Source organism: Lissotriton helveticus, chromosome 1_1 (assembly GCF_964261635.1).
Source record: "Lissotriton helveticus chromosome 1_1, aLisHel1.1, whole genome shotgun sequence".
NCBI lineage: Eukaryota > Metazoa > Chordata > Amphibia > Caudata > Salamandridae > Lissotriton > Lissotriton helveticus.
Window position 1 is genome coordinate 1,257,200,336 of NC_136057.1, and position 14,401 is coordinate 1,257,214,736.

The 14,401-nt window shown below is 43.6% G+C and overlaps 1 protein-coding gene across 1 annotated transcript in view; it reads left to right on the forward strand.

The window, feature by feature from the left end:
• Positions 1–14,401, forward strand: part of MUC19 (mucin 19, oligomeric) — a 1,331,159-nt gene that overhangs the window by 159,163 nt on the left and 1,157,595 nt on the right. The window contains exon 28 of the mRNA XM_078649731.1: positions 10,816–10,927. Within this exon, the coding sequence (XP_078505857.1) occupies positions 10,816–10,927 (112 nt within the window). The remainder of the gene's footprint in view (positions 1–10,815; positions 10,928–14,401) is intronic.

A 14,401-nucleotide genomic window follows, 5' to 3' on the forward strand; every position in this document is an offset into this window, starting at 1 on the left:
TCTTAAGTTCAGCTTAGATATAAATGCCCTCCGAGGAGCAGTATTCTCACTGCTCAGCCCACTCTCTCCAGCTGACAGTCTAACAGCACCCACACTCATAAACATTCCAAAAACATTACATACACGCTGGCTTAGCAGCAGGAACCTGAGAAACTATGGAGAGGATGCATTATAAAACCCTCAGGTTACAATACATTTCTTCTTAGAAAAATTAATGAAAATACAACAGGACGTGACAATCAATAAGTCCTATACAGATCCATAAATTATCAAGACTGGTAAATTCAATTACCATACCTCCTACTGCACACATTCACAGGTATTAAAAAGACCTCTATAACAAAACATTTACACCCACAAATATGTGACTACGGAGTATATGATAGCCACACGTAAACTTACATGGAACGATGATTCCTCAACCCATAAAGGAGGGAACAAAAATGGACCACAATACAACATGGAGGATTCCTCAAATGCTGGAGGAAAAATCAAAGATTGATTAAAACACAACATGGAAACTAGCATATCCTTAACCACTGAGGAAAGAAGTAGCAGGCCGATATTTCAACACAACACAACCCTAACGATCCTTAAACACTTCTTGGTGTTTCCAATAATGTGGAGCTTCTAATCGCATTTTAGCCCTCAGGTGACGTGGTTTGCTATTACTGATCCTTGCACTTGGAAACCTTGGCAGCAGTGCACAGGAGAGTAATGGCATAGCTCAGCTCTTAGCAACACATTTTTCCCTGTTCACACCATACACATGCCTCCCTTGGCAACATGCTTCAAATGCCAATGCACCAGGCTTTCCTCAATAGCAGCATTACAGTTTCAATGGTTAAGTATTGCTACGTCTAGAGACATTCCAGCACAAACATTTTATCCTAGCCATAAGACTGACGATTTATCCTGAAAGAACATCCCTGCTGTAGACCAGAGTACTGACAAACAGAGAGAAACAGTACATGTGCAAATAACATATTAGGAACATTCCAACTTATTTTACCCCCCCACCCTGACCCCCCAAAAGACTACTTTCATCCTCTTTGTGAGCCCACGTTGTGAAACTACACTACCCAAACCCCTCCCTGTCCCCATCCCAACCCCCAAGCCCTTGAGAAGGAATCATCCCAACTGCCTGACCTGTCGTTAGAATTACAAACCTGTGAGACCACTGCCTTCTACACTGTGCCCCAGCAATCCACCAACACCCGGGTTGCACCACGACACGCACCCAGTGCGTCCGAGACTCACTTCCTCCGCTGGTGCACACGATGTCCAGGCGCTCCTCACCAACGCCATGGCTGCACCACAACATGCACACTGGGCTTTCAAGTCTTGCTTCTTCCTTTGGTGCCCACGAGGCCCAGGCGCTCTTCACCAACACCCGGCTGCACCACGACACGCTCCCAGTGCGTCCGAGTTTCCCTTGAAACTCTAGGTGTCCAAGATCACAGGGCACAATTTGCGAAGGTCTCAGGCTAGACAGAGCACATGCACCCACGGTGAATCTGAGAGTCTTCTCAGGAAACCTTTATATTCCTGTGTTTCCAAAACAGGGAGCCAGCTCACCTAGGGCCCTTGGGGGTCCAAGACACAGCACAAAGCACAGTCTTATTCAAGCAGGGGGACCGAGCGCCTCCAAGCACAGTCCCAACAGCCTCTTCATTAGAACAGAAAACTGCAGAGGTTCCTCTTGACCACAGAATGGGTCCAAGCCTTTTCAGTCTCAATCCATATATGTTTCATTCCAACGTTCAGGGGTTTCAGCTCTCATAGTTATACCCCTTAATGTCTTTTAAGTTTGTATGTGCTCAGGGGTCCCTGACCCCTCCCTAAATCAGTTCTGGGTGGTTCCCTCCCAGTGTCGCCTCTTGCCCTTTAATCCTGAGGGTCTGACTCCTTAATCACTCAGCAGGAGATGGGTCAATTGGTTTATAGCACCAGCCCAAGCCTTTTCACCTCCCGGGCTTATCCTCCACCCCCTACTCTCCAGATGAAGGGCAGCCTGGTGCAATCTCAACCCCTCCATGGGTCAAGACCTCTCACAGCTCCTCTCACCTTTCAGTTCCAGACAGATCATCCACATTTCAGAGACACACAGAAGTGCTCAGAGCACAAAACTCAGCCACTTTCTAAAAGAGTGGTTTATAAAAACACAGTGACAAAACCACCTTCACAGAAAGATGCATTAAGACACTGTGAGTTCATACATACTAAACATCACCTCTCCATTATAAACTGACAGGAAACTAGGCTAACAAACACAACACCAAGCCTCCCCCATTCCGTCCTGCGGGCAGAATAGCCTTTCAGCCGTGAAAAACGAAATGGAGAGTTTTCACTGTCAGAACATAACACACACAGAGTTTATGTTCTGCCTTTTACCTACACTGCACCCTGCCCAGGGATTACCTGATACCTACCACAGGGGTCGCCCATGTGTAGGTAAAAGTGAAAGACAGGCCTGACAAGTGGTTGCACTTGCCAGGACTACATGCTAACTAAGCATTCTGCACGCAGGCCCTACACTGAAGGCCAGAGTTCCCTTCTCTGCGCGCCGTTGCATTACTAGCCCTTGCACATACAGTGCACATCACTAGGGGATTTTACTATTAAGGCAGCATACCAATCATGACCAACCAGTCACCATTACATTTTACAAAGGGGACTCCTGTACTTTGTCACTAATCAGCAGTGGCAAAGTACCCAAAGCATCTAAATTGACATCACTAGGTCAAGATGGAAAGCAAAAAGTTTAGGGAACTTTAAGGAAAAAGGCCAGTCCTACACACAGCAGCAATTTGTTCTCTCAGCACAAACTACAATAATCTTATCAACTAGGAAAAAAGGAGGACCACACGTGGAAAAACATGACGAGAACTTAAAGCCGAAGCTGAAGAACAAGACACCAAAAACATCTGGATAATAGTTGCCTGTGGAACAGAAAATCTTGATGAAACATAGAAAACAAAAATACAGTGAAGTGTCGGAAAGCCATTTTGAGGTGATTTTCTATACGGAATCCTTACAGGATTTAGATGCTGAAGTTGCCATAAGGATGTAAAAGATGAGTGTCTCTAAATTAAAGACACACTTTGACACACCAATATTTGCAGGTAATATTTGCTTTGTGAATAAAAGCACTGCAGAAGAAATACAGCAATTGAAGATGGGAAGAGCTCTAGGTCTCACCCTTGTCCCAAAGGAAGGTTTCAGTCACAATGAATATCACAATGTTTGCACATATTTACCACCCTCGATATTCTGTCTTTGTGAATAAACAGAATTACCACCCAAAGTATAAAAACGGCATGCAGACGTCCTCAGAAGCAGTATCCCAATGCCAAGTTCTTATTCTTCACCAAAGTATTATTCTCCCGTGAGCAAACATGGCTGGATGAAAAGAAAATGTGCAAGTTTGATGTAATCTTGTACTTTGTATAGTGGATCCGTCCAAATAAAGGTTCAGGCATACTGTTCCTATTTGCGCCACAGTGCACCCTGAACTGGAACAGTGATTGGGCACCTGATTACAGAAAAATGTGCTGTTCACAGAGCAAGTGTGAACTTACCCCTGCCATGTGAACTTCGCATTTCTGAATGGCTGTTTAAAGCCAACGGTCTGCCTTTCACTGCAGGCGGATACTAGGCCTCATGTTAAAGGGCGGGCAAGGATACCTTGACAGATGGGTGCATTGTGTGACCCCAGTGAGATGCCTGGGGTAACCCTGGGACTTCTATGTCCACCACCTCTAGGTGGCACCCTCAAGGGGCACACTGACTGTGCACAACCTCGTATATAATGCACAAAATGGCTTCTTTGCTCCTGCACCCTTCTCTGTACAATGTTAGTAGCAAAAGCAAGGGGACATGCCCCAAGCAAAAGAGGGAGTTCTTGCTTGTCATTGCCCTGGGGCAGGATGTGCCCTGGTGAGATCTATCATACAGAAGGGGCTGCACAAGCGCCTATGTTCCCTTCTGTAACACACCATAGTGGCTTGGCTCAAAACCGGGTGCAAATGAATGTTGTGCCTCAGGGACACGTTGTACTATCGGGACCCATATATTTATACTCCAAACACCAATTCACATTATATCCATGAGAAAAGAATTCCTACATGTACCACATTTCACAGCGTTTGTACAGCTTTTGATATGGGAGACAGAGGCTTCGGGAAAAGTTGCTTTCAGACGGGATGGACTCCCACCTTATTAATGCCCTGAAAGAACTGTATGGGGAATCCGTGGCTCAAGGAGACTTTGTACAATACTGTGAAGTGAATGCCATTGAAATCAACAATTCAACATCTAAAGTGATGGTTAAATGGGCCACAGTATCGAATCACAAGAAACATGAATTTAATTAATGTGACTCCCTCTTGGAAAACGTAAAGCACTTGTGCCATGTTGAAATATACATAGATGCGGAAAATCACCTCAAAAGTCATCCATAAACAAGCATTTACAATGCAATGGTGTCGGCTTTGTTCAAGTTAGAGCTATTGGCATTGCAAATGGCATTTTTTTCATTTTTTTTTAAACATAAACAAATTGTATTGTCATTTACAATGGCAATAGGTGAGCCTTAGAGAGTAGTAGAGAGTATTAGCGGACACAGAGCCACACAAACAGAAAGCCACACACACACACACACACACAGAGCCACACACACAGAGCCACACACACACATACACAGAGCCACACACACACAGAGCCACACACACACATACACAGAGCCACACACACACACAGAGCCACACACACACACACAGAGTCCCACACACACAGAGCCCCACACACAAACACAGAGCCACACACACACACACACACACACAGAGCCACACACACACAGAGCCCCACACACACACAGAGCTACACACACACACAGCCACACACACACACACAGAGCCCCACACACAGAGACAGAGCCCCACACACACAGACAGAGCCCCACACACTCAGACAGAGCCCCACACACACAGACAGAGCCCCACACACAGACAGAGCCCCACACACTCACAGAGCCACACACACACAGACATCCGTCAGTCTAGGTCAGCCACACGCCCATCTCTGCCCAGTAACGCCCCAGGGAACAGAGGCAAGAAAAATACGATGACAAGCGGGGAACGACCAGAAGCAGGGAACAGAAGCACGAAAATCAAACAGTAGCAGGGCACAGAGGCAAGAAAAAAAATCTCAAGCCAATGAAGTCATACTCCACAGAATCCACGACCACGGTGTGCCCAGCTTTGTTACCTCCCTGATAAATACACAAAGGGGGCGTTTCCTGTAAAATGTCAAATTAGTCCGCTTCCTGCCAAAACACAAAGGTGGTACGGTTAGTGCCAGACTCCACTTGCTACACAACACCCGCGCCACTCAGTCGATGCCCATGCAGCTCAAGGGCGTGCCTGGCTGCCACTACTGTCCTGGAGCGTAGCTTTTATTTCTGTAGCAGGTGCAGTGGCGCGGTGCCCATAGGGGCCCACTGAACCTTCAGTATGACTATTTCACAGTTCAAACAGCGGGAGGAAAGGGAGGGTGGTAATACAGGGCAAACGAAACACCTGTTACGCCACTGCCGCTGCCTTGTCTTACAGCACACCTGATCTAATAGGTGCATTCTTTCATTTGGTAACGTAGTGTCTGAAGAAATATTTTCCACTGAAATGCCCTAGTGGGTAATGTCGACACATCATCCGAGAATAAGGATTCAGCATTTGATCAGTTACGAAATTTTGATGATGCATTGTGAGTAGATCATAGCGTATTCGCCGTGTGAGATATGTATTATAGGCTAACATGGCAAAAGATAACTTCCGACCTGAAAATGGCTATCCTGTCACCGCAGTCGCCCATTAAAATGTACATTTCAATAAAGTGGACTGTCCTTCAAATTGACTAACTTACCTTCACATTTACCCCTCAATCAATAAACTTCCACCTCTGTGATGGGCGGTGCTTCCCATCTCCTCTAAGCGAGCTCTTACCTGACACCTGCACAACAGGTCCGCGTCCATGGCAAGCAGGTCGACTACCTTCCCTTTGCCCTCGTCGCCCAGCACTACTGTCACCCGGATGCCCCCGTCGCCACCCTCCTGCGTCCCATTGGTAATGCCGCTCAGAGCTGCCATGCTGCAATTAGAGAGCAGGAAAGGGCGCCAAGAACAGCTTCCGCCCTCACCAACATGGGGGAGACCCCCGACTTCCCCATCAAATATGGTGGAGGGTCGTTTTCCGCTCTCACCGTTGCAACATGATGCCACAGAGACTCACATCCGGTTTCGGCACGTTGCAGATTACTATCGCGTTCCCGCTGTGTTTTACTATAGAACTTACATTGTGTTTACTCAACAGCAGTGATATGGTAACACAATTAGACTGCTACATTCTACAATTGGATTCGTAGTATGTTTGTTGTATGCTTCAGTCTGCAGAAACGTAGTAAAATTAGTTTTGTATGTAGGTAGTGTGTGAAGAGACAGGCCGGCGCTCGTAAAAGCAACGAAGGAGGAGCCAAGGGCAGGAGAGCAAGCACAACGAACGAGGGGGCAGGGGAGCAAGCACAGCAAGGGGGCAGGGGAGCAAGCACTCACCGGAGGACTCAGCAGCTTCTCTACTTCCTCGCGGTTGGGCAGAAATGGCTTCAGAAAAGCACCAACATTTTCAGATTCGGGGCGTGGTTTTCGTTCTCTCCTCTTCCCATTGGCTGGAAGGTAAAATTCCAGCCAATGGGAAGAGGAGAGAAAGAAAACAAGAAAGAAGTGAAAAAAAAAAAACCCGAATCTGAAAAAGAGGGGGCTTAAAGGGAGTGACCTCCCTCTCCTCCAATGGCTGGCCTCTGATTAGGAAGCCAGCCAATAGAGAAGAGGGGTGGGTTAATGCCCCCTTACTAAGAAACATAAAATCTCGGAGCGAGACTGCGCAAGAGCAGCCTACGGTCCTCGACCTAAAAACAGGAACAACGTGTGGAGGAGAAATGGAGGGGGGGGTTAAAGCACAAGTGGCCGATGCTTATATCATCATGAGGAGAATCTGGTCAAACAATATATACCCCCCCCCCCTCCAAGCAGCAATGAGGGACTTCCCAGTCAGCACTGTACCAGAATATTTGGTTTTAAATATTGTGCTAAGAATATATCATAGCTAAAATAATGATGACAACAAGGTTAATATACTTAGGTAAGTTTAGATCCACTAATCTGAGCTCCACATATAGCTTGTAGGTGTGTGAATATATACACACACCTTGAAAAAAAAAAAAAAAAAATATATATATATATATATATATATATATATATATATATATATATATTTTCAATGTACAAGGAGGCGGAGTTAAGAATAGTGACCCTGTACTTACTGATATATACTTACCACCATAATATTTTGGTTGTTGTTTTTTAGTCGATAGAAACTTCCTATTCATGACTCGCTGAGGTATAAAAAAAATGAAGGGCAAGGAGAAGTTTTGCCGTGGCTTTTATGAAGTAAAATTTCTGTTTTCTGGTCGCTTCCTCTGCAGACTGAAGATAAGTCACATTTGCTCCACGATGAAAGAGGCAAATAAACAAAACGGCGGAGTGGTCAATATCCTGATTTAACCATGAAAATAACAATGTATCATTCACATTCAGTGAGATTGGAAAGTGCTAAAGAACGCCTTGTAACAGGAAGGTCTGCCTCTCATCAAACACCGTCAATAGAAATGAAACCAAAATCCACTTTTAAAAGACAGTTGCAAAAACCAACTCATCCGAATGCTCCTTAGAAGTCCTATCTGCACTAATACAGGCTGTGGAAGCAGTCAAAGCAAGGTCAAATATAGTAGGACGTTGCGTTCAGCTCTCATGTTATGATGGGAGCAGGACAAAGAACTGCTACTGTGACAACTATTACAATGTAAAAAAAAAACTAGGATGCTTACAGAGACTATTCATCATCCTGCTTCCCTTCCCTGTTTGCCCTTATTGCTGCACATCCCATCCTGTCCTTGATTGTTTATCCTACAGGAGCCCCATATTCATCCGTAGAGACCTCGGGAACACTTCCATGACCTTCCTGTGACTAACTGGCATCTTGACACATCTTCATAAAGAATGATGTTTGTTTTATCCATGCTGCCAATTCACCCCCACCCTCTCATCGGTTGTCATGGTCCTCTACGTGATTATTATAATCTTTATAAACACCAGATTTGTTTTTTTATGGTATGGTTAAAAATTACCTTGTGTCAAAATAATCCCATATGAAAACGACTTGCTCGTGCTGGTATGGCATTGCCATGAGATGCCTCTCAGGTTTATGTTGGAAGACCAGCATTACCAGTCCATGGCCTATGTTTCACCAGACTGCAGCACGGGTTTTCACCAAAGTGATGGTGGTTGTGGCAGTGCAGTTGTAGTGCTTGGCAGTGCACATTTGCATGTATCTGGATGGCCTGGCTGTTCAAGGCAAATTTCTCAACTTTAGTTTTACTCTATCTTGGTCAAACATTCCCCATGCTGCATGAATGGATATTCAAAGTGAACAGTGGCAAGCATTCAACAGAGCGCCTCTGGCTACTATTCGGGAAACAGGAACAGAGGAGCTGTAGTAGACAGAGAGGCACGAGGAATCAAGGAATCGTGAATGTGCAGAACTCACACAAGCAAGGGCTAGTCCTTCAAGCAGAACAGCAGGCCAGACCAAGTTCAAGCATGGCCATAGCAGCAAAATAGATGTGAGAACTGAGCTCCCAGGCAACATATAGTTGGCAAGTCAAGGGAGACGCACAGGTGCAGGGAGAAAGTCAGGTGTAATATGCCAGGGGCTGAAAATCAGAGCCTCGCCTACATAGTGAGGGCTGCACTGGGACTTGGAGAGGGAAAGACTACAGAAGCCAGTCATTAGAAGGGAAGTGCGGAAACCAGAAAGACAACACAGACCGGAGCAGAGAGAGTGGAAAATCAGTATAGGTCAGTGAATATGTAGGGACCAACAACCAAGGCTTCACCTCCAGGACTTGATCCTGGCAGAGACTTAGGAAGGAGGGCCCACATGGACAAAGGCATAGTGTGGAGAGCTGGAATGAAGTAAAAAGTGAGACAATGAGAGTGTTCCTTGATTAACTTGCGGAGCCCACATATGCACCTCCTGCTGCAAGATGGCAGAAGTCTTACAATACATGAATGTAGCATGTCGACCACATTCAGAAGAATCTACTTTGGAACATAATAGTTGGGTAAGACATATCAAATTCATAGCAGATGTTCATAGTGTCTTAAATAATATTTGCATTTTTGAGATGTTGATTCAGAACAGTAACATAGATTTGCGTAAATGCTTATCAAAGGTAATCTAGATACTACTGTATTTTATCAAATGAAATTCTTTGTGTCTGAGGCACTTACAGTGTATGTCAGACTGCTCTGCTGTTCTGAAAAGAAAGATCTGATTATGTGTGATACATCTAAGTTGGGTGCGAAAACAGTTGAACATTGGTATACAGCAAAGTATGTCAAGTTGTAGATCTGAAAACATGTATCACAATTAAAATCATGCAAATATTGGTGAGCACCATTAGACACACAAATATACTTAGCACTACGTGTCATCATGTTCTGAAACTGTAGGCAGTAATAAATGGTATAAAATCATTTGCTCCAAATTGTAAAGTTCTGATTGATCCTACCACAGGTGCAAATTCCCTATAGGAAGGGCCACTGGAATTATGCAGCTGGAAAGGACCAAATTATTCGGCAGGGTTTACTAAATTAGGTGTCAAGAAAAGGGAAATTATGCATCATATTGCAGATCATTTTGTAATAAAATTAACTCTTTAATTTGTCATTTGTCATTTTCAGACATGTTAACACTATCTGGGCAAAGGTTTCACCACATTAGTACGATGATACCCAAATATTCAAATAAGCAACAGAAAGATGACCAGTGAATCTCTGTAAAGGGAATTCCACTGCAGAGCAACACGTGTTGCTGTGTTTTTATAAGCTTTTGATCCTTTTGAACTAGAAAGAAAATGTTTTTGTTAAAATCAGCAGATTATGCAGCAGGTAATCGATTATGTGGCAAGTGCAACACATCCATATTTTTTGCGCAAAACACCATAGCCACAAAATTGCATAATTTCGGTGGCCCTATCTATAGATTGTATGCTTCAAGGGAATTTTCAGAGTATATCTAGGATATTTCACATACGAACCCTGTGAAATGCATGTCCCATACATCCTATTACGTCATAAGAGATCAACAATTCATGTCTATAGTTTAAGATGTAGTGCACAGTTCTTTTTTTGTCCTTTACATTTCATTGAACAATTTTGTTCCTTTTAAAGTAATATTTATAATATGTATCAGATTGACACCTTAGTCTGTAGAAAATGAACCATTTAAGCATCTGTACTAAAAATAGGCTTGATTTTTGCTAAGAAGTCTAGCTCAGATATTTTATGACAATCACAATGAAAAATAGACTTGAAAGTTTACCTGTATTTGAACAAGTTTAACTTACTGAACGAAGCAGAACGTAAGGTCACGAAGAGATAAATATATATAATTAAATACTGATGAGCTGTTCCACTCAATTTCCTTTGAAATATATACTTGCTCAGCATGCATGCAAGCATATGAAAACCATGTCTCCAGTATATTTATGAATTAATCCCAAAGGCGTTAAAAATACAAAATAAAAACATTTCGCGAAACGTACTACAGCCTCGCCCCAACTTTTATTGGTCCTGGTCAGAGTCAGATTAGAAGACAGTATTTTGCTGTACCTCACGTTTAGGCTTTTTTACTCCTCAGGAACCGTCCTTGAGAACGACGAATGCATTGCAGTGACAAACTGCCCATGTGAATACAATTCGAAACCCTATGCGTCAGGAAGCAAAAGAAAAGCACCCTGCAATACAGAGTGGTAAGCCTCCAAACACTTTCAGTAAATGGTACATAATGTGTAGTCTTTGTGACTGACGGTAGGCCTTCTTCATAACAGCTTGAATGCTGGATTCCGCTAAAACATGCCCATGAAAACTATGTGATAGAGGACCTCATTAGCCTGTCTACCTTACTCCTTTTATTTTTAGAACTTCAAGTGTAAAGTTTTAAGTATCTCTGAATTAAGGATTTAATTTACAGTTGCTGATAAACGACCATATAAATTATCTTGGAAGTAGTATTCACACAGAGCTACTGTGCTACATACACACAAAGCTGGAAATACAAAGGATCCATCCCTTTTTTTTTCTCGGAGTTTTATATACTCGAACTCGGACCGAAGGTATCAGAGCGCTTTCCATGAGCACCAGTTGCGTTACAGAGGGACACATTCATTTTTTGCCAGATACAGGGTGACTAAGTGATTTTCCCAGAATCACAGGATATTGAGCGTCGTTGCAAAGACTTGAAATCGGTTCCTCAGATAGATTCGAGGTGACCACCCTAGCCGATCAGCCATATCCTCTCCCTCTCTTCATCCTACTGCTTCATCCTTTTTAGTTAACATGAAATAGTTCATCATAGAAACAGGAATGCAGCCACAAAAAGAGTAAATTAACGTGTGTTACATAGCTAGCGTCACACAAGGGCTCCAAAGGCTCAGCGGAAATTGCTGAAACAAGAAAAAGCACATACTATCTTTCTGATTGAACATTGTCCTATACCCACTGCAAGAGTCCAAATCCACAAGAGAAGGAATAAACTACTCACTTCCATTGTATTTTCATTCTCACCGCTGTATCATTTTTCTCAGTATCTGTTATCTTCTGTTCTCCCTTAAGGAACATCTCCTCTACTCTTGCACTTACCTCCATTCTCTTTCTGAGTTTTTCCATTCATCACACAGCTCTTTACTTTGCAGAGTGTGGGTTTCATAGGGCATCCAATGGATTGATCCCTGAGAATACAGTTATGCATTGAAAGAACTGTGCCGCTGAGCCCACAATGCATTCAGCATTTTGTGTTCTCATCAAAGCTTATAACATATAGGGCACCACGTACTATTATCTGATGTTGTTTTATTGTTTTAAAGTATGTATTTATGTGTGAGAGTTGGTGTGTATATGTTTAGAAAAACCTTTTATTCTTAGACCACATGAAAGGTGATCTTGTTAAGTCATTAGAAAATAGGGATTTTCTGTGGAGCTCTGAAAAGGTCCTACATTGTCCACACTGACCTTTTTACAGCCTCCCAAATGCTAAGGCAGGCGTTGGTATCCATGTCCCCACGATCAGTCTCCTACATTTCTGGTATTCAGTTGTATTTCTTTCTACTTCTAACTTCACAGCGAGCCACAAAACATTATATCTAATAAGCTGAGTGGTCTTGGTTATATTTAAACGTCCCTCATGCCCCTCCTATTGTGCTTCTTATCCCCTTCGATTTAGATGAAATGTTCACCTTTCCCACCTCTGCAAACTATTCCATTTTCTTCATCAATTCATTCCGTACCACACAATCCCTTTTATACAGTGCTTCATTTGTAAAATAGTAAGTGCCAGGGCTCTCGACAGGAGGCCCACTGCAGCTTGCACCACACATTGCCCCTGCTATGCTGCCAATGTTAGTAACAGCACAACTACTAACCATCACACTTCCACAAGTTGCGACAATGCAGTTTTTCAGGTTCCCAAAGCTATAAGAATGGCTTGTGCAGCAGGTAACTGTTGTTTTTTATGTATAGTGAATTACTAATTAACAGTTGTTGTGATTATCTCAAAATTAGCCAGACAGCACCACCTTGGGGGGACTGTCACAAGCTCCAGTGTTTACAATTAAGTGACGGTGCCGAGCACCAGTAACTACCGGCTAAAATTAAGCACTGCTTTTATACATTCTCTACATTTAGGTCACTTACTCAAGCTATTATAATTTTGTTCTTAAATTATGAGCAACCTTGATGGATTTCCTCTAACCCTCTTCTAGTACACTGCTTTTCGCTCCAGCAGACTGTTTAAAAACTATTACTTCACCATCATTGTCATCACCAGCCAATCTGGGTAGTCTGTTTTCCACCTTGTTGTTGGACCCTCCCAGAAAATTATGTTCATGTACTTGCAAAATCCAGTTGTGCATTCTATAGGACTCTATTTAACTCGATGTCTTCAAGGACTTCCTTCATGAGATTGTGGTCCGTTTGCACTTTGAAGTTCCTTCCTAGTAGACATTACTTGAATTCCCTCACAGCTCATTATTCTGTCAATGCCTGCACTTTATTTCTAGTCTCACCCTTTTCGTAAGCTTGGTATAAATGCTGTGGTCACACTCTTTCCTTCAGTAACTCCCCCAAATTAAATTACCTGTTTTTGCCAATTATATTATCATGATGTCCTGCCTGGAGCATGGGTGTCCGCAGAAATGTTTCCAGGGGGGGCTAACCTGTCAAATGAATGCTAATAAATAGGGGCGGGGCTAAAATGGGAGACAATCAGGATCGGGTAATGCTCAGGCAAAGCTGAGAAAAACAAGCATTGGCATAGCCAATAGGTCTCGCCTTTGGGATCTTATAAGTATTTAGCTATGCAGCAGGTCTCAAAGGCGAGACCTATTGGGCATGTTGAGAGGCTAGGGGACTGGGTCTTGATGTCGGGTTGGGAGCACAGCATTACCAACTCAATTTGAATGCGTAGGTAATACAACCGTAGGCGTGAAATTAAAGGTTCACTACCAGAAATAACAGGAAGGTAGAAAGTTAGGCTGGTTAGAAAGGTAAGGAGGGGCAGAGGCAGACATGGTGGTGAGGGGAGAAACAGATGCATGTTAGGAGAGCGCTGTGAGTGAGGGAGGCGAAATGGGAAGAGGCTCTGAAAGGTGGGTCGGGTAAAGACCGTAGTGAGGCAAACAGAAGGGTAGCGAGGGGTGAAGGGTAGACAAAGAAGTGAGGTGTAGAAGAAAAAGATTCAGGAGCAGAGACAGGTAAATCAAAGATAGAGAGGGGAGAATAACACAGTTGTAGAATGTGAGAGGGCCTAGTAGAGAGAGGGTGAGGTGTGTCAGAGACAGGTAGAAACAGCTGAGGAAAGGGGATTAATAAAGACTGAGGTAGACAGGTGAGGTAGTGCGTTGATATATAAGAAGTGCAGAGATGTGTCAGAGCAATGTTACTGAAGAAGAAAAGAAGTAGATGTATTGAGACAGGAGTAAGGTACTAAAAGAAGTAAGGGGGTGAACAGAGGTAGAACGAGTGGAAGGGGAGAGAACAAGTAGAAGATGAATGGCAGGGTAAAGTGAGCGATCAGGCAGTGAGTGTGAGGAGTGTGATACAGAGGGATATGTGGCAGTGAGCACAAGGTGTGGGGTACAGAGGGATATGTTGTGGCAGTGAACACGAGGTGTGGGGTACAGAGGGATATGTTGTGGCAGTGAGCATGAGGTGTGGGGTACAGAGGGATA